Genomic DNA, 22,198 nt, shown 5'->3' with positions numbered 1-22,198 from the left:
GGAACAAAAGGAACATTTATTGTGTAACTGGGAGTCTCGTGATTGAAAACATCCGAAGATCATCAAAGGTAAGCGATTCATTTGATTGCTTTTCTGATTTTCGTGACCAAGCTACTTGATGATAGGTGTTCATAATGTTTTGTCTAGTGATCGATAAACTTACAAACGCTTGGATTGCTTTCGCTGTAAATAATATTTTCCAAATCTGACACGACAGATGGATTAACAAAATGCTAAACTGTGTTTTGCTATATTGCACTTGTGATTTCATGAATATAAATATTTTTAGTAATATTATTTGAATGTGGCGCTATGCAATTCAGCGGTTGTTGATGACAATTATTCCGCTAACGGGATGGGTAGCGTCAAGAAGTTAACAAAATATACTTTTGGCAAGTCGGTTAAGACATCTACTTTGTGCATGACAAGTCATTTTTGTTTACAGACAGATTATTTCACTTATAATTCACTGTATCACAATTCCAGTGGGTCAGAAGTTTACATACACTAAGTTGACTGTACCTTTAAACAGCTTGGAAAATTCCAGAAAATGATGTCGCGGCTTTAGAAGCTTCTGATAGGCTAATTGACATAATTTGAGTCAATTGGAGGTGTACCTGTGGATGTATTTCAAGGCCTACTGGTTCATCCTTGGGAGCAATTTCCAAACGCCTGAAGGTACCACGTTCATCTGTACAAAAAATAGTACACAAGTATAAACACCATGGGACCACGCAGGCATTATACCGCTCAGGAAGGAGACGCATTCTGTCTCCTATAGGTGAACGTACTTTGGTGCGAAAAGTGCAAATCAATCCCAGAACAACAGCAAATGACAATGTGAAGAAGCTGGAGGAAACAGGTACAAAACTATCTATATCCACAGTAAAAACAAGTCCTATATTGACATAACCTGAAAGTCCACTCAGAAAGGAAGAAGCCACTGCTCCAAAACTGCCATAAAAAAGCCAGACTACGGTTTGCAACTGCACATGGCGACAAAGATCGTACTTTTTGGAGAAATGTCCTCTGGTATGATGAAACAAAAATATAAATGTTTGGCCATAATGACCATTGTTATGGTTGGAGGATAAAGGGGGAGGCTTGCAAGCCGAAGAACACCATCCCAACCGTGAAGAATGGGGTGGCAGCATCATGTTGTGGGGTGCTTTGTTGCAGGAGAGACTGGTGCACTTCACAAAATAGATGGCATCGTGAGGATGGAAAATTATGTGGATACATTGAAGCAACATCTCAAGACATCAGTCAGGAAGTTAAAGCTTGGTCGCAAATGGGTCTTCCAAATGGACAATGACCCCAAGCACACTTCCAAAGTTGTGGCAAAATGGCTTAAGGACAACAAAGTCAAAGTATTGGAGTGGCCATCACAAAACCCTGACCTCAATCCTATAAAAGATTTGTGGGCAGAACTGAACAAGTGTGTGTGAGCAAGGAGGCCTACAAACCTGACTCAGTTACACCAGCTTTGTCAGGAGGAATGTGGCAAAAATTCTCCCAACTTATTGTGGGAAGCTTGTGCAAGGCTTCCCAAAACATTTAACCCAAGTTAAACAATTTAAAGGCAATGCTACCAAATACTAATGGAGTATATGGTAACTTCTGACCCACTGGGAATGTGATGGAAGAAATAAAAGCTGAAATAAAAAATGTTCTACTATTATTCTGACATTTCACATTCTTAAAATAAAGTGCTGATCCTAACTGACTTAAGACAGGGAATGTTTACGAGGATTAAATGTCAGAAATTGGGAAAAACTGAGTTTAAATGTATTTGTGTGTGTGTGTGTGAGAAGAGTGGCCTCTTCACTGTAAACACACACACACACACACACACAGTTGAAGTTGTAAGGTTACATATACCGTAGCCATATGTATCACAATATTTTGTTTTACCTTTATTAAACTAGGCAAGTCAGTTAAGAACAAATTCTTATTTTCAATGACGTCCAAGGAACAGTGCCTTGTTTAGGGGCAGATGACAGATTTTTACCTTGTCAGCTCAGGGATTCGATCTTGCAACCTTTCGGTTACCAGTGCAACGCTCTAACCACTAGACTACCTATCTATCTATATCTAAATATCTAAATATATATTTTACACACAAAAGTTTGGGGTCACTTAGAAATGTCTTGTTTTTGAAAGAAAAGCAAATGTTTTGTGCATTAAAATAACATAAAAATTATCAGAAATACAGTGTAGACATTGTTAAAGTTGTAAATGACTAGGGTAGCTGGAAACGGCTGATTTTGTATGGAATATCTACATAGGCGTACAGAGGCCCATTATCAGCAACCTTCACTCCTGGCACGTTGTGTTAGCTAATCTAAGTTTATCAATTTAAACGGCTAATTGATCATTAGAAAACCATTTTGCAATTATGTTAGTACAGCTGAAAACTGTTGTACTGATTAAAGAAGCAATAAAACGGGCCTTCTTTAGACCAGTTGAGTATCTGGAGCATCAGCATTGTGGGTTCGATTACAGGCTCAAAATGGCCAGAAACAAATAACTTTCTTCTGAAACTCGTCAGTCTATTCTTGTTTTGATTAATGAAGGTGATTCTATGTGAGAAATTGCCAAGAAACTGAAGATCTGGGACAACGCTGTGTACCACTCCCTTCACAGAACAGCGCAAACTGTCTCTAACCAGAATAGAAAGTGGAGTGGGAGGCCCCGGTACACAACTGAGCAAGAGGACAAGTACATTAGAGTGTCTAGCTTGAGAAACAGATGCCTCACAAGTCCTCAACTGGCAGCTTCATTAAACAGTACCCGCAAAACACCCGTCTCAACGTCAAAAGTGAAGAGGTGACTCTAGGATGCTGGCCTTCTAGGCAGAGTTCCTCTGTCCTGTGTCTGTTCTTTTTCCCATCTTAATCTTTTCTTTTTATTGGCCAGTCTGCGATACGGCTTTTTCTTTGCAAAGCTGCCTAGAAGGCCAGCATCCTGGAGTGGCCTCTTCACTGTTGACGTTGAGACTGGTGTTTTGCGGGTACTGCGGAGACATTTCTAAGTGACCCAAAACTTTGAACAATAGTGTGAGTATATACAGTGCCTTGCGAAAGTATTCGGCCCCCTTGAACTTTGCGACCTTTTGCCACATTTCAGGCTTCAAACATAAAGATATAAAAATGTATTTTTTTGTGAAGAATCAACAACAAGTGGGACACAATCATGAAGTGGAACAACATTTATTGGATATTTCAAACTTTTTTAACAAATCAAAAACTGAAAAATTGGGCGTGCAAAATTATTCAGCCCCTTTACTTTCAGTGCAGCAAACTCTCTCCAGAAGTTCAGTGAGGATCTCTGAATGATCCAATGTTGACCTAAATGACTAATGATGATAAATACAATCCACCTGTGTGTAATCAGGTCTCCGTATAAATGCACCTGCACTGTGATAGTCTCAGAGGTCCGTTAAAAGTGCAGAGAGCATCATGAAGAACAAGGAACACACCAGGCAGGTCCGAGATACTGTTGTGAAGAAGTTTAAAGCCGGATTTGGATACAAAAAGATTTCCCAAGCTTTAAACATCCCAAGGAGCACTGTGCAAGCGATAATATTGAAATGGAAGGAGTATCAGACCACTGCAAATCTACCAAGACCTGGCCGTCCCTCTAAACTTTCAGCTCATACAAGGAGAAGACTGATCAGAGATGCAGCCAAGAGGCCCATGATCACTCTGGATGAACTGCAGAGATCTACAGCTGAGGTGGGAGACTCTGTCCATAGGACAACAATCAGTCGTATATTGCACAAATCTGGCCAGTATGGAAGAGTGGCAAGAAGAAAGCCATTTCTTAAAGATATCCATAAAAAGTGTTGTTTAAAGTTTGCCACAAGCCACCTGGGAGACACACCAAACATGTGGAAGAAGGTGCTCTGGTCAGATGAAACCAAAATTGAACTTTTTGGCAACAATGCAAAACGTTATGTTTGGCGTAAAAGCAACACAGCTTAACACACCATCCCCACTGTCAAACATGGTGGTGGCAGCATCATGGTTTGGGCCTGCTTTTCTTCAGCAGGGACAGGGAAGATGGTTCAAATTGATGGGAAGATGGATGGAGCCAAATACAGGACCATTCTGGAAGAAAACCTGATGGAGTCTGCAAAAGACCTGAGACTGGGACAGAGATTTGTCTTCCAACAAGACAATGATCCAAAACATAAAGCAAAATCTACAATGGAATGGTTCAAAAATAAACATATCCAGGTGTTAGAATGGCCAAGTCAAAGTCCAGACCTGAATCCAATCGAGAATCTGTGGAAAGAACTGAAAACTGCTGTTCACAAATGCTCTCCATCCAACCTCACTGAGCTCGAGCTGTTTTGCAAGGAGGAATGGGAAAAAATGTCAGTCTCTCGATGTGCAAAACTGATAGAGGCATACCCCAAGCGACTTACAGCTGTAATCGCAGCAAAAGGTGGCGCTACAAAGTATTAACTTAAGGGGGCTGAATAATTTTGCATGCCCAATTTTTCAGTTTTTGATTTGTTAAAAAAGTTTGAAATATCCAATAAATGTCGTTCCACTTCATGATTGTGTCCCACTTGTTGTTGATTCTTCACAAAAAAATACAGTTTTATATCTTTATGTTTGAAGCCTGAAATGTGGCAAAAGGTCGCAAAGTTCAAGGGGGCCGAATACTTTCGCAAGGCACTGTATAAATAAATAAGGACTTACTGGTGAGCTAAGCTTCATATATATGTTTCAATACTGTGACTCTACAGGCCTGGACACTATCCATAGACTACAAGGAGGATGAAACCAGAGGAAATGTGGAGAAGGGGTGAGGAGAGGATGAGAGGAAGAGAAGAGTGAGGTAGTGCGAGGAGAGAATAAGGAAGAAGAGGAGGGCAGAGGCGAGGAGGAGAAGGAAGGAGGTTGATCTCACATCGTTAAGATGTATTAAGACCCAAAAGGACTTATTCAATGAGGAATTAATACAAAAGGAAAACACCCCCCTGCCTCCAAACTGCGATTTGCAATTAGTGTGTTAAACCAGCCTGTCCTCATCAGACCCCATCTGCAACAGACACCATGTTAATCACACCACAGTAGAGACCTTACGTAAGCCCCCACCCTAAACAGGGCGACCCCATCGCTCTTCTGCTCTCACTGCTTCCAGATTATGTGTGGTTTATCAGTGCTTAGTCTAATCTCTGGTTTGTGAAGTCAGAAATACAAGAGACTACAAGCCAGCCCATTCTAACAGTCAGGGGTGACTGGTTAGGTTAGATACTTGGCTGTTGAACTGTGTAGTTCTCTCAGGTTATGGCTCCTATTCTGTCCTGATTGAAGCAATTGCATTGCAATGTGTCACCTGTGTATTATTCTAGACTGTACAGATTCGTCCAAAGTGTATGTCAAAGTCTGTTGTGTTGTTATCAGTGAGTAAATTGTGTGTTACGGTGAGTATGTGTGGTTGTGAGGGAGATCAGGACAGAGTGTGTGACGAATCCAGGCTAAGCAGTGAGCCGCCTGGGGGATGATACTGTACAGCCTGAGGCCTGGATGGATGGATTACTGGCTCGTTACACTACAGGGTCACAGACCTAACAGTAAGCCTAGGGTCATTACGAAAATAGCTTGAATTGGTGTTCCAGTGTATGGGGGTCATTGCCGTAACGGTGAGGCCCTAATGGGTGTTAGGGTCAGTGCCATAACAGAAGGCTATATGGGACCTGAGTTGGTGTCCATAAATTATGGGCTTCAGAGTCACATGCGATAGGCTGCATGTGGTCGGACTAGTTATACAGTCGGGATGTACAATTGACCTTTTTGACTGTTCCAGTTCTCGCATGATATTTTTCTCGTTCGAGTACTATTTTTAGAACAAGGAAACAAATGTGCACATTTATCTTCTGTTTTTGCCAACAGTGAGCAACAATGCCTAATTTATCATAACCATTACAGATAACGAATCCTAATTGCTAAATTGCCTCATATATATATATATATATATATATTCATTCAATAAAAAAACAAGTGCCATTTAAGATTAATTTATTGAAACTATAATATCGGCATGTTATATTATATCGCGGAACACAATCTGGAAAAAGGTAGTAACGTCAGCAATGTGGCGTTTGCCTGTAGAACCCTATGGCTGTGCAATGGCACAGCGTTGATTTGTTAATTTAGCAGATAAGACGCTCTTATTTCCAAGCCCTTATCACAGTCAAGACATCTATTTTAAAAAGTTTTAAAACCCTCATGTATTATAACAGAATAAAATAACAGAATAGTGCCAAGTGATTGGCATCTCCCATCTGGAACAGTTATTCTCAGAGTGATCATTTGAAACTGGTCTACATTTTTCAGGGTTACAAACCAAAATCTTCTTTTTGATATACAGACGTTGGATTTAGTGTATTATGCCCATTCCTTGGAATTTTCTAAATTGATTAACAATACTACATCGAACACTGCATGGGGATGAGTTATGTCCAGGAGGCCTAGACTTGATTAAAATTGTTGTTAACATTCATTTTTACGATATAGACCATTTTGACTTTGTGGCGGTGGTAACCAGTGACAACCGCAAATTACCCTAAGCGGAAAATGACTCATTTATTCCCAAACTGCAGCTCATTGTTGGAACATTATTTCTGAGAAATGGAATTTAGGGAGCAGCATTGTGTGATGTTTGGTTTGGTTTATTTGTTGTTGTGTCCCGCAAATGCACATGTACAAATAGAACACTAGTCAAAGCAAATTAACGTTGTCTTCAAGAGAACATTTTGACCAAATAGATTTACAGTATTGGGGAAAAAATTGAATCTCTGGTCAAGATTGGGTTGACGTCAGTTTGAGTACTCAACTTCAAATCAAATCAAATTTTATTGGTCACATACACAGATGTTATTGCGAGTGTAGCGAAATGCAGTGATATCTAACAAGTAATCTAATAGATTCACAACAACAACCTCACACACAAATGTAAGGGATGAATAAGAATATGTACATATATGGATGAACTATGGCCGTGCGGCATAGGGGGGTGAACAGGCAGTGGCTCGGGTGGTTGTTGTCCTTGATGATCTTTATGGCCTTCCTGGATGATCGGACCACCATTTTATTACGTTTGCAATCGCAACAAATAATCTGCTCAGACCCCAACCAAGGATCATCAAAAGTCATGCTATAAATTCTCTGACAACCCAAAGATTTCTTGATGCCCTTCAAGACTCCCTCTGCCTACCCAAGGATGTCAGAGGACAAAAATCAGTTAACCCCATAACTGAGGAACTCAATTTAACCTTGCGCAATACCCTAAATGCAGTCACACCCCTAAAAACGAAAAACATTTGTCATAACAAACTAGCTCGTTGGTATACAGAAAATACCCGAGCTCTGAAGGAAGCTTCCAGAAAATTGGAACGGAAATGGCGCCACATCAAACTAAGTCTTCCAACTAGCTTGGAAAGACGGTACCGTGCAGCATCGAAGAGCCCTCACTGCTGCTCGAACATCCTATTTTTCCAACTTAATTGAGGAAAATAAGAACAATCCAAAATGTATTTTTGATACTGTCGCAAAGCTAACTAAAAAGCAGCATTCCCCAAGAGAGGATGGCTTTCACTTCAGCAGTAAAAAATTCATAAACTTCCTTGAGGAAAAGATAATGATCATTAGAAAGCAAATTACGGACTCCTCTTTAAATCTGCGTATTCCTCCAAAGCTCAATTGTCCTGAGTCTGCACAACTCTGTCAGGACCTAGGATCAAGGGAGACACTCAAGTTTTTTAAAACTATATCTCTTGACACATTGATGAAAATAGTCATGGCCTCTAAACCTTCAAGCTGCATACTGGACCCTATTCCAACTAACCTACTGAAAGAGCTTCTTCCTGTGCTTGGCCCTCCTATGTTCAACATAATAAACAGCTCACTATCCACCGGATTTGTACCAAACTCACTAAAAGTGGCAGTAATGAAGCCTCTCTTGAAAAAGCCAAACCCTGAGCCAGAAAATATTTTAAAAACTAAATCGGCCTCTATCGAATCTCCCATTCCTCTCAAAATGTTTTGAAAAAGCTGTTGCGCAGCAATTCACTGCCTTCCTGAAGACAAACAATGTATATGAAATGCTTCAGTCTGGTTTTAGACCCCATCATAGCACTGAGACTGCACTCGTGAAGGTGGTAAATTACCTTATAATGACGTCAGACCGAGGCTCTGCATCTGTCCTCGTGCTCCTAGACCTTAGTGCTGCTTTTGATACCATCGATCATCACATTCTTTTGGAGAGATTGGAAACCCAAATTGGCCAACAAGGACAAGTTCTGGCCTGGTTTAGATCTTATCTGTCGGAAAGATATCAGTTTGTCTCTGTGGATGGTATGTCCTCTGACAAATCAACTGTACATTTCGGTGTTCCTCAGGGTTCTGTTTTGGGACCACTATTGTTTTAACTATATATTTTACCTCTTTGGGATGTCATTCGAAAACATAATGTTAACTTTCACCGCTATGCGGATGACACACAGCTGTACATTTCGATGAAACATGGTGAAGCCCCAAAATTGCCCTCCCTGGAAGCCTGTGTTTCAGACATAAGGAAGTGGATGGCTGCAAACGTTCTACTTTTAAACTCGGACAAAATAGAGATGCTTGTTCTAGGTCCCAAGAAACAAAGAGATCTTCTGTTGAATCTGACAATTCATCTTGATGGCTGTACAGTCGTCTCAAATAAAAATGTGAAGGACCTCGGAGTTACTCTGGACCCTGATCTCTCTTTTGACGAGCATATCAAGACTGTGTCAAGGATAGCTTTTTTCCATCTTTGTAACATTGCAAAAATCAGACATTTCTGTCAAAATGCAGAAAAAATAATCCATGCTTCTGTCACTTCTAAGTTAGTCTACTGCAATGCTCTACTTTCCGGCTACTCGGATAAAGCACTAAATAAAATTCAGTAAGTGCTAAATACGGCTGCTAGAATCCTGACTAGAACCAAAAAATTGGATCATATTACTCCCTACACTGCTAGCCTCCCTACACTGGCTTCCTGTTAAGGCATTAGCTGATTTCAAGGTTTTACTGCTAACCTACAAAGCATTACATGGGCTTGCTCCTACCTATCTTTCCGATTTGGTCCTGCCGTACATACCTACATGTACGTTGTCCCTAGAATTTCTAAGCAAACAGCTGGAGGCAGGGCTTTGTCCTATAGAGCTCAATTTTTATGGAATGGTCTGCCTACCCATGTGAGAGACGCAGACTCGGTCTCGACCTTTAAGTCTTTATTGAAGACTCATCTCTTCAGTGGGTCCTATGATTGAGTGTAGATTGGCCCAGGAGTGTGAAGGTGAACGGAAAGGCACTGGAGCAACGAACCGCCCTTGCAGTCTCTGCCTGGCCGGTTCCCCTCTCTCCACAGGGATTCTCTGCCTCTAACCCTATTACAGGGGCTGAGTCACTGGCTTACTGGTGCTCTTTCATGCCGTCCCTAGGAGGGTTGCGTCACTTGAGTCACTGATGTGGTCTTCCTGTCTGAGTTGGCGCCCCCCCTGGGTTGTGCCGTGGCAGAGATCTTTGTGGGCTATACTCGGCCTTGTCTCAGGATGTTAAGTTGGTGGTTGAAGATATCCCTCTAGTAGTGTGGGGGCTGTGCTTTGGAAAAGTGTGTGGGGTTATATCCTGCCTGTTTGTCCCTGTCTGGGGGTATCATGGGATGGGGTGACTGACTGACTGACTGACTGACTGACTGACTGACTGACTGACTGTCTGTCTTCTCTCTCTGAAAGCTGGTGGTTCCTTTTAACATGAGTCTTCAATATTCCCAGGTAAGAAGTTTTAGGTTGTAGTTATTATAGGACTTTTCATTAACCTTTGACTATTGGATGTTCTTATAGGCACTTTAGTATTGCCAGTGTAACAGTATAGCTTCCGTCCCTACCCCACGCTCCTCCCTGGGCTCGAACCAGGAACACAACGACAACAGCCACCCTCGAAGCAGCGTTACCCATGCAGAGCAAGGGGAACAACCACTACAAGACTCAGAGACAGTGACGTTTGAAACGCTATTAGCGCGTGCTAACTACCTAGCCATTTCACTTCAGTTACACTAGCCTCATCTCGGGAGTTGATAGGCTTGAAGTCATAAACAGCGCAATGCTTGACGCACAACGAAGAGCTGCTGGCAAAACGCACGAAAGTGCTGTTTGAATGAATGTTTACGCGCCTGCTTCTGCCTACCACCGCTCAGTCAGATTATATGCAACGCAGGACACGCTAGATAATATCTAGTAATATCATCAACCATTTGTAGTGATTATGATTGATTGTTTTTATAAGATAAGTTTACTGCTAGCTAGCAACTTACCTTGGCTTACTGCATTCGCTTAACAGGCAGTCTCCTTGTGGAGTGCAACGAGAGGCAGATTGTTATTGTGTTGGACTAGTTAACTGTAAGGTTGCAAGATTGAATCCCCCGAGCTGACAAGGTGAAAATCTGTCATTCTGCCCCTGAACGAGGCAGTTAACCCACTGTTCCTAGGCAGTCATTAAAAATAAGAATGTGTTCTTAACTGACATGCCTAATTAAATAAAGAAAAAAAAGGGGTAAAAAAAAAAAATGTAAAAAATTTGCCGCCCAAAAATACCGATTTCCGATTGTTATGAAAACTTGAAATCGGCCCTAATTAATCGCCCATTCCGATTAATCGGTCGACCTCTACTCTAGAGACAGCAGGAGTGGTAGAGATACTCTCAATGATCGGCTATGAAAAGCCAACTGACATTAACTCCTGGAGGTGCTGACCTGTTGCACCCTCAACAACTACTGTGATTATTATTATTATTTGACCATGCCCGTCTTTTATGAATGTTTGAACATCTTGGCCATGTTCTGTTATAATCTCCACCCGGCACAGCCAGAAGAGGACTGGCCACCCCTCATAGCCTGGTTCAGCCTCCTGAGGTTGAAGAGGCGCTGTTGCGCCTTCTTCACCAAGCTGTCTGTGCGGGTGGACCATTTCAGTTTGTCCGTGATGTGTACGCCGAGGAACTTAAAACTTTCCACCTTCTCCACTACTGTCCCGTCGATGTGGATGGGGACGGTGCTCCCTTTGCTGTTTCCTGAAGTCCACGATCATCTCCTTTGTTTTGTTGAAATTGAGTGAGAGGTTATTTTCCTGAAACTACACTCCCAGAGCCCTCACCTCCTCCCTGTAATTGGTCTCATCATTGTTGTTAATCAATCCTACTACCGTTGTGTCATCTGCAAACTTGATGATTGAGTTGGAAGCGTGCATAGCCACGCAGTCATGGGTGAACAGGAGTACGGAGAGGGCTGAGAACGCACCCTTGTGGGGCCCCAGTGTTGAGGATCAGCGGGGTGAAGATGTTGTTTCCTACCTTCCATCACCTGGAGGCAGCCCGTCAGAAAGACCAGGACCCAGTTGGAGGGTATTAAATGCTGAGCTGTATTCAATGAACAGCACTCTTACATAGGTATTCCTCTTGTCCAGATGGGTTAGGGCAGTGTGATGGCGATTGCATCGTCAGTGGACCTATTGGGGCGGTAAGCAAATTGGAGTGGGTCTAGGGTGTCAGGTAGGGTGGAGGTGATATAATCCTTGACTAGTCTCTGAAAGCGCTTCATGATGACGGAGCTGAGTGCTACGGGGCGATAGTCATTTCGTTCTGTTACCTTAGCTTTCTTGGTAACAGGAACAATGGTGGCCATCTTGAAGCATGTGGGGACAGACTGGGATAGGGATTGATTGAATATGTTCGTAAACACTCCAGACAGCTGGTCGGCGCATGCTCCGAGGACGCGGCTAGGGATAACGTCTGGGCCGGCAGCCTTGCGAGGGTTAACACGTTTAAATGTTTTACGCACGTTGACCACGGAGAAGGAGAGCCCACAGGCTTTGGTAAATTGTCATGCTCATCGCTTTTGTACAGTGTATGGGTGATTGACATGTGATAGGCTATATGTGGTCAGAGTGGCGGTTATATAGTGTATGGGTGATTGACATGTGATAGGCTACATGTAGTCAGAGTAGTGGTTATACAGTGTATGGGTGATTGACATGTGATAGGCTACATGTGGTCAGAGTAGTGGTTATACAGTGTATGGGTGATTGACATGTGATAGGCTACATGTGGTCAGAGTAGTGGTTATACAGTGTATGGGTGATTGACATGTGATAGGCTACATGTAGTCAGAGTAGTGGTTATACGGTGTATGGGTGATTGACATGTGATAGGCTACATGTAGTCAGAGTAGTGGTTATACAGTGTATGGGTGATTGACATGTGATAGGCTACATGTAGTCAGAGTAGTGGTTATACGGTATATGGGTGATTGGCTACATGTGGTCAGAGTAGTGGTTATACAGTGTATGGGTGATTGACATGTGATAGGCTACATGTAGTCAGAGTAGTGGTTATACAGTGTATGGGTGATTGACATGTGATAGGCTACATGTGGTCAGAGTAGTGGTTATACAGTGTATGGGTGATTGACATGTGATAGGCTATATGTGGTCAGAGTAGTGGTTATACAGTGTATGGGTGATTGACATGTGATAGGCTACATGTAGTCAGAGTAGTGGTTATACAGTGTATGGGTGATTGACATGTGATAGGCTACATGTAGTCAGAGTAGTGGTTATACAGTGTATGGGTGATTGACATGTGATAGGCTACATGTGGTCAGAGTAGTGGTTATACAGTGTATGGGTGATTGACGTGATAGGCTACATGTAGTCAGAGTAGTGGTTATACGGTGTATGGGTGATTGACATGTGATAGGCTACATGTAGTCAGAGTAGTGGTTATACAGTGTATGGGTGATTGACATGTGATAGGCTACATGTAGTCAGAGTAGTGGTTATACGGTATATGGGTGATTGGCTACATGTGGTCAGAGTAGTGGTTATACAGTGTATGGGTGATTGACATGTGATAGGCTACATGTAGTCAGAGTAGTGGTTATACAGTGTATGGGTGATTGACATGTGATAGGCTACATGTGGTCAGAGTAGTGGTTATACAGTGTATGGGTGATTGACATGTGATAGGCTATATGTGGTCAGAGTAGTGGTTATACAGTGTATGGGTGATTGACATGTGATAGGCTACATGTAGTCAGAGTAGTGGTTATACAGTGTATGGGTGATTGACATGTGATATGCTACATGTAGTCAGAGTAGTGGTTATACAGTGTATGGGTGATTGACATGTGATAGGCTACATGTGGTCAGAGCAACGGTTATACAGTGTATGGGTGATTGACATGTGATAGGCTACATGTGGTCAGAGCAGCGGTTATACAGTGTATGGGTGATTGACATGTGATAGGCTATATGTAGTCAGAGCAGCGGTTGGTTATACAGTGCATGGGGAAGCCATACGGGGTCATGGAGGTCAATGCCATAACAGTATAAGGGGCTTGTGTTTGGGGTGTTTGAGTGAACAGTCTTTTTTGTTTAGTCACTGCCATTATATGGGCAATATTATCACCACCATGGCAGGAATATGGGGTTTGAGTTGGTGTCAATAGAGTCCATGTCCTTTCTGGTCACTGCCAAAACAGTGTATTGGGAGATAGGGTGAGTGCCATTACAATAGGCCTACAGTATACAGTGTATTGGGAGATAGGGTCAGTGCCAATACGATAGGCCTACAGTATATAGTGCTTTAGGGGCTAGAGCTGGTGTCATAGTCATAACAGCCAGCTTATGTCAAGCAGACGTGCACAACGTAACAATAAACCTATATCTGGGGCCGAAGCCCGAGCTTGGGGAGGAATTGGGGCCTGGATCACTGCCATAAGACAGCCATGTGCATTAAAATCAGTGTGTAAACAGCACATGGAGCAGGACACGCTTGGTGTTATTGAGTTTCCTTACCGGAGTGCCCTGCTCAGCTTGTCGTAGTTCATCTGGGGTTTGCACTTGCGGGCCCCCCATAACCGGGCCACCTCGTCAGGGTCCTTGATGACAAACTCTCCATAGTCCCCCTGCCAGGCGATGACATCATGGTACTCCTCCTTCCTCAGCAGCTCCAGGATGAAGTGCCACAGCTGGATCTGTCGCGAGCCGGGGCTCGACTCAGGTTTGTAGGCCCAGTCTGGAAAGGCAAACCCTGGGGAGGAGAGGGGGGAGACCAGGGAGAAGGGAGTTAGCCTGGAGGTCCGTGGAGCACAGCCATACTGATGGACTGAGATGATTAGCCTTCATAGAGGACAGCATGTTCAGAAAGGCTATGCTCTCAGTCTACATGTTCACTTATTTCTGTGAGTTTAGGCAGCACACAGTAGGCAGCACATAAAAACCCAACATTTGGGCCAATAGCTAAGTCACAGGAATGCTGTTTAGTTGCAGGACAAGACATGAATATATATTGATTCCAACTCCAACAAGGGGAGAGGAGTTGCCTCTGGCCCTGTCAGGCGTTCTCAGGTGAAGAGTGTTCTAGAAGGCGTGTTGTAGAAGAGGAAAGAGGATTAGTGAGGCCTACTTGTGTTCGGTCTTTTAGTTCTCGGTCTGTAGCTTAGGGATGTATTTGGGATCCATCTGTACATCAGTCTGGTTCTGTTTCTACTGTTATTAAGGCGTACACAGTGCTGCACATCATCGAGTGTGGCTGCTTGTCACTCACACCTGCCTGACCTGGCCTCTTCTCTGCCCTCCTCTTCTTTCCTCTCCTCCACTCTACTTTGTGTTGTATCTGACTCATGGTAGACTGAGTGTAGAAACCACAACAGTCCTGTCACCGTCACTGCTAGGGCGTCCACCCACCCACAACAGTCCTCTCACTGTCACTGCTAGGGCATCCACCCACCCACAACAGTCCTCTCACTGTCACTGCTAGGGCGTCCACCCAACCACAACAGTCCTGTCACCGTCACTGCTAGGGCGTCCACCCAACCACAACAGTCCTGCGCCGGAAACACTCACTGATCTCCCTGCCGTGATACTACTCTAATAGTGAACACACACACGACCACAACATTGGTGCTCTTTCTATGTCTGTGGAATACTATTCATAATGAAAACCTCTCCATCTCTTTTCCCTGATTCTGTCACTGTTTCCTACTGACAGAGGAAACAACATGACCTAGTCTACCCTCCCCCAAATGTACAACGGAAACGCAAAGTGTGAAAGGTGGAAACAGACTGTGGGTGTGGGCACATGTTCATGAGTGTTTGTTTGTTTGTCTGCCTGCTCGACTGACCTTGATGTAAATGTGTATTCAAGATTGAGAATAAGCCAGTATGTGAGTGAATGAGTATATATTCATGAGGCTTGAATGACGAGTTGAATGTACTTGAGAGGCTATTTCCTCACATGTGGTCATGAAGATGTGACAAATCTGAGCCAGACTGGGTGTTAGCATCACCGGAGTGTTTCAAATCTAATCACATTTTATTTGTACCATACATATGGTTAGCAGATGTTAATGCGAGTGTAGCGAAATGCTTGTGCTTCTAGTTCCGACAATGCAGTAATAACCAACGAGTAATCTAACCTAACAATTCCTAAACTACTACCTTATACACACAAGTGTAAAGGGATAAAGAATATGTAAATAAAGATATATGATCGAGTGATGGTACAGAACGGCATAGGCAAGATGCAGTAGATGGTATCGAGTACAGTATATACATATGAGATGAGTAATGTAGGGTATGTAAACAAAGTGGCATAGTTTAAAGTGGCTAGTGATACATGTATTACATAAAGATGGCAAGATGCAGTAGATGATATAGAGTACAGTATATACATATGAGATTAGTAATGTAGGGTATGTAAACATTATATGAAGTGGCATTGTTTAAAGTGGCTAGTGATAATTTTTTTTACATCAATTTCCATTATTAAAGTGGCTGGAGTTGAGTCAGAATGTTAGCAGCAGCCACTCAATGGGTGTACATAGTTTAAATTAGAGGGAAACGCTGATCACCTACTGTTCAGTATGACGAACATCCTCTCTACATAACCATTACTCTGCCAGAGAAGAACAGGAGTCCATAGTTCCGTGATAAAAATCAGGCCTAGTCAATGCCGGCCAATCCCATTCATCAGGGTTTGAGGCCTCCAACTTTCTCCTGACTCACATGGCAGGATCTAAACATATATTGACCACATTTGAAATATGAAAACATCGGACAAATGAACATTTCAGGGTGAACTATCCCTTTAAGGTCTAGCGACATCATGGGTGTGTATGACATCACAACAGCAGAAAAGCCACTACTAGTACAGATGAGCCCTGAATAGCATCAAAATAACCAAATGTAGCTAGATGTTGGAGGGACTTTCTAGATGACGGACAGATTGATAGATAAACTTAGCAAAAAAAAGATATGTCCTCTCACTGTCAGCTCCCTTTATTTTCAGCAAACTTAACGTGTAAATATTTGTATGAACATAAGATTCAACAACAGACAAACTGAACACGTTCCACAGACGTGACTAACAGAAATGGAATCACGTGTCCCTGAACACAGGGGGGGATAAAAATCCAAAGTAAAAGTCAGTATCTGGTGTGGCCACCAGCTGCATTAAGTACTGCAGTGCATCTCCTCCTCATGGACTGCACCAGATTTGCCAGTTCTTGCTGTGAGGTTTTACTCCACTCTTCCACCAAGGCACCTGCAAGTTCCCAGACATCTCTGTGAGGAATGGCCCCTAGCCCTCACCATTTGATCCTGTAGGTCCCAGACGTGCTCAATGGGATTGAGATCCAGGCTCTTCGCTGGCCACGGCAGAACACTGACATTCCTGTCTTGCAGGAAATCACGCACAGAATGAGCAGTATGGCTTGTGGCATTGTCATGCTGGAGGGTCATGTCAGGATGAGCCTGCAGGAAGGGTACCACATGAGGGAGGAGGATGTCTTCCCTGTAACACACAGCATTGAGATTGCCTGCAATGACAAGAAGCTCAGTCCGATGATGCTGTGACACACCGCCCCAGACCATGATGGACCCTCCACCTCCAAATCGATCCCGCTCCAGAATACAGAGCTCGGTGTAAGGCTCATTCCTTCGACGATAAACGCGAATCCGACCATCACCCTTGGTGAGAAAAAAACGTGACTCGTCAGTGAAGAGCACTTTTTGCCAGTCCGGTCTGGTCCAGCGATGGTGGGTTTCTGCCCATAGGCGACGTTGTTGCCAGTGATGTCTGGTGAGGACCTGCCTTACAATAGGCCTACAAGCCCTCAGTCCAGCCTGTCTCAACCTATTGCGGACAATCTGAGCACTGATGGAGGGATTATGCGTTCCTGGTGTAACTCGGGCAGTTGTTGTTTCCATCCTGTACCTGTCCCACAGGTGATGTCCGGATGTACCGATCCTGTGCAGGTGTTGTTACACGTGGTCTGCCACTGCGAGGACGATCAGCTGTCCGTTCTGTCTCCCTGTAGCGCTGTCTTAGGCGTCTCACAGTACGGACATTGCAATTTATTGCCCTGGGCACATCTGCAGTCCTCATGCCTCCTTGCAGCATGCCTAAGGCACGTCCACGCAGATGAGCAGGGACCCTGGGCATCTTTCTTTAGCTGTTTTTCAGTCCGTAGAAAGGCCTCTTTAGTGTCCTAAGTTTTCATAACTGTGACCTTAATTGCCTACCGTCTGTAAACTGTTAGAGTCTTAATGACCGTCCCACAGGTGCATGTTCATTAATTGTTTATGGTTCATTGAACAAACATGGGAAACAGTGTTTAAACTAGAGGTCAACCGATTATGATTTTTCAACGCCGTTACCGGATATCGGCGGACCAAAAAAGCCGATACCGATTAAAAATAGGCCAATTTTTTTTATACATATATATTTGTAATAATGACAATTAAAACAATACTGAATGAACAATGAACACTTTTATTTTAAACTAAGATAATACATAAATAAAATATATTTAGCCTCAAGTAAATTATGAAACATCCTCAATTTGGTTTATATAATGCAAAAACACAGTGTTCGAGAAAAAAGTAAAAGTGCAATATGTGCCATATAAAAAGATCAAGTTTAAGTTCCGTGCTCAGAACATATGAAAAAGATGGTGGTTCAATATTCCCAGTTAAGAAGTTTTAGGTTGTAGTTATTATATGACGCGTCGACTATTTCTCTCTATACCATTTGTATTTCACATACAGTTGAAGTCGGAAATGTACATACACCTTAGCCAAATGCATTTAAACCCAGTTGTTCCACAATTCCTGACATTTAATCCTAGTAAAAATGCCCCGTCTTAGGTCAGTTAAAATAAAGTGGTGATCCTAAGAATGTGAAATGTCAGAATAATAGTAGAGAGAATGATCTATTTTAGCTTTTATTTCTTTCATCACATTCCTAGTGGGTCAGAAGTTACCATATACTCAATTAGTATTTGGTAGCATTGCCTTTAAATAGTTTATCTTGGGTCAAACATTTTGGGTAGCCTTCCACAAGCTTTCCACAATAAGTTGGGTGAATTTTGGCACATTCCTCCTGACAAAGCTGGTGTAAGTGAGTCAGGTTTGTAGGCCTCCTTTACTGTGGATATAGATACTTTTGTACCGGTTTCCTCCAGCATCTTCACACGGTCCTTTGCTGTTGTTCTGGGATTGATTTGCACTTTTCGCACCAAAGTTCGTTCATCTCTAGGAGACAGAACGTGTCTCCTTCCTGAGCGGTATGACAGCTGTGTGGTCCTATGGTATTTATACTTGCATACTATCGTTTGTACAGATGAACGTGGTACCTTCAGTCGTTTGGAAATTGCTCCCACGGATGAAACAGACTTGTGGAAGTCTACAAAAAAATTCTGAGGTCTTGGCTGATTTCTTTTGATTTTCCCATGATGTCAAGCAAAGAGGCACAGAGTTTGAAGATAGGCCTTGAAATACATCCACTGGTACACCTCCAATTGACTCAAATTATGTCAATTAGCCTATCAGAAGCCTCTAAAGCAATGACATTATTTTCTGGAATTTCCCAAGCTGTTTAAAGGCAGTCAACATAGTGTCTGACCCACTGGAATTGTGATACAGTGAAATAATCTGTCTGTAAACAATTGTTGGAAAGATTACTTGTGTCATGCACAAAGTAGATGTCCTAACCGACATGCCAAAACTATAGTTTGTTAACAAGTCATTTGTGGAGTGGTTGAAAAACTAGTTTTAATGACTCCAACCTAAGTGTATGTAAACTTCTGACTTCAACTGTACCTTTGACTATTGGATGTTCTAATAGACACTTTAGTATTACCAGCCTAATCTTATGAGTTGAAAGGCTTGAAGTCATAAACAGAGCTGTGATTCAATCATTGCTAAGAGCTGCTGGCAAACGCAGTAAAGTTTGAATGAATGTTTACAAGCCTGCTGCTGCCTACCACCGCTCAGTCAGACTGCTGTATCAAATATTAAATCATAGACTTAATTATAATATAATAAACACAGAAATACGAGCCTTTGGTCATTAATATGGTCAAATCCACAAACCATAATTTCGTAAACAAAACGTTTATTCTTTCAGAGTTCTCAATTATTGACAGATTTCTTTTTTATATATATTTGTTGCCGAAACACAGCTTTGATAAGATGACATTGACACAGGCAACACACACACACACACACACACACACACACACACACACACACACACACACACAGCGTGTCAGGTCAACGGGTGAAATGGATCTCTGGTAAGTAGATAGAGACAAACTCTGCCTACCAACCTCTGAACAACGACTACAAAACCAACCATCGTCATCATCACACGTACAGATATGGAGACAGCATACCGTGTGTGTAAATAACAGGGTAAATACACCCCCCGAACAGCCAGAAAAACATGGGATGAAAGCACCAGTGTGAGTAGTAATAGTGTGTACTAATGAGTGTGATCTTGGTAGGAAACAATGTCTCAGCAACCAGAGCCCAGTAGTCTGTTGTGATACGGGACAGACATGTCTTCTCTACAGGGATTCTGAGGAAAATAGAGCCACAACAGGTGTCTTTTCATGACACCCCAAGGCTGGTTCATGCATATGTTACACCCAGAGGCCAAACCTGTCCTGAGTCACCGTGGATCAGTTATCACAAGAGGCTGCTCATACTAACACAAGAAACAGAGACCACGACAAACACACATACAGAGCCACTAACACTGAAGCCATGACATGTCCAAGGCTGGGTCATGCATATGTTACACCCAGAGGCCAAACCTGTCCTGAGTCACCGTGGATCAGTTATCACAAGAGGCTGCTCATACTAACACAAGAAACAGAGACCACGACAAACACACACACAGAGCCACTAACACTGAAGCCATGACATGTCCAAGGCTGGGTCATGCATAAGTTACACCCAGAGGCCAAACCTGTCCTGAGTCACCGTGGATCAGTTATCACAAGAGGCTGCTCATACTAACACAAGAAACAGAGACCATGACAAACACACACACAGAGCCACTAACACTGAAGCCATGACATGTCCACAGGTCTGTTGAATGGGGTTTTAAGCGACCCTACAGTGGGCTTTGTGTGAGAAAGACACGTACGTGTGCGTGCGTGTGTGTGTCAGAATGCATCAATGCCATGCAGGAGAAAAGCAGTATGGGACCTCACCCCCCAAACTTAACCTCGTTGACCTCTACTCCTCCTGCTCTCCTCTCCTCCATCCATCTCTGGTGCTCTCTTTCCCTCCTGGGGGAGACACCAGATAGCCATTACAGCACAGAGAGGAGAGGAGCCACACACACCATCAATAATGCAGCAGCTAGGCTGTGTGTTTGTGTGGAAGGGGGGTGGGGGGGGTAATCTCTGCCCTGGGACACTAGAGCTCGGGGTGTGGAGGGGTGTTAGTAAGTGAGAATATATAAGGGGGGGGGGGGGGGGGGGGGGGGTAAGTAGCTACAACTTTTGGTTGGGGGATGGAGGGAGTCCCGGGGGGGGCTGAAAGAGAAGGAGGGAAGAGGAGACAGGGTGAGTCCTAGGACGAGGAGAGAGAAAGGGGGAGGAGGGAGAGTGGGAAACAAGAGTGGGAAGAGAGAGAGAGACAATGGTTGAAGAGGGGGTTGGGGAAAGAGGGGGTATAAAGAGAGGGATGAGATCATAGCTCATCTGGTAGTCTGTTGTCATCCAGGTCACATTGCTTACCCCCCTCCCTTGTTCTCCCTCTCTAGCTCTGCGGATGCCCGTCTTCCTCTGTGTGATCTCTTTGGCAGGCCTTCTCTAGACTTCTAACGCTGGAGCTATTTCAACTATGTAGAGGGACCAACTACAATGACCTCCAAACAGCACAGAGAGAGAGAGACTGGGGGAGAAAGGGAGAGGAAAACGCGATTGATAGCGAGAAGGAGAGTAACGTGGCCATATCTACAGCTGGGTTTCTGTGAGGGACAGAGTGAACACAGTGTGTGTATGTGTGTGAGTGAGAGACTAGAAGCATGAGGTCTTGAATCTGATTCTGAACTCCAATCGCTGACACACATGTACACAGTATCATCTCCTACCCTCCTCCTGAGTGGCACAGTGGTCTAAGGCACTGCATCTCAGTGATAGAGGCATCACTACAGATCCTGGTTCGATCCCGGGCTCTATCACAACCGGCCGCGATCGGGAGTCCCATAGGGCAGCGCGGAATTGGCCCGGCGTGGTCCAGGTTAGGGGAGGGTTTGGCCGGGGTAAATAAGAATTTGTCCTTGCCTAGTTAAATGAAGGTTCAATCAAACAATAACCCCCCCCCCCCCCCTTTGTGAGCAGTGCTACCTGGGCACCATTGGCACAGTGACTGACTGACACACGGCCTCTAGCTAGAAACAGGGGGGTTAAAGGAGGGTGGAGAGGGAAAGGGGGTGTAAGACAGAGAGGGAAGCTGGGAAAGGGTGGGGGATGAGTTAGGGAAGAGAGAGGTTTAACTGTTCATATTTCACTAAGTGTTTATTCTCCATTTCACTTTCTTTGGCAATGTAAAACATATGTTTCCCATGCCAATAAAGTCCATTAAATTGAAATTGAGAGGCAAGATGTGTGACTTGTTGCCACAAGGGCAACCAGTGAAGAACAAATACCATTGGAATTACAACCCATATGTATTTATTTTCCCTTTTTACTTTAACTATTTGCACATCGTTACAACACTGTATATAGACATATGACATTTGAAATGTCTCTTAATTTGGAACTTTGTGAGTGTAATGTTTACTGTTAATGTTTTATT

At 43.4% G+C, this 22,198-nt stretch overlaps 1 protein-coding gene across 1 annotated transcript in view; it reads right to left on the bottom strand.

Moving 5' to 3' along the window:
- Nucleotides 1-22,198, bottom strand: part of LOC110509826 (ETS domain-containing transcription factor ERF) — a 98,071-nt gene that overhangs the window by 17,220 nt on the left and 58,653 nt on the right. The window contains exon 2 of the mRNA XM_036969317.1: nt 13,898-14,132. Coding sequence (XP_036825212.1) covers nt 13,898-14,132 — 235 coding nt within the window. The remainder of the gene's footprint in view (nt 1-13,897; nt 14,133-22,198) is intronic.

This window comes from Oncorhynchus mykiss, chromosome 3 (assembly GCF_013265735.2).
Source record: "Oncorhynchus mykiss isolate Arlee chromosome 3, USDA_OmykA_1.1, whole genome shotgun sequence".
Classification (NCBI taxonomy): Eukaryota; Metazoa; Chordata; class Actinopteri; order Salmoniformes; family Salmonidae; genus Oncorhynchus; species Oncorhynchus mykiss.
The sequence above is the reverse complement of the archived record's forward strand: the minus strand, read 5'-3'. Positions and strand labels throughout refer to the sequence as shown.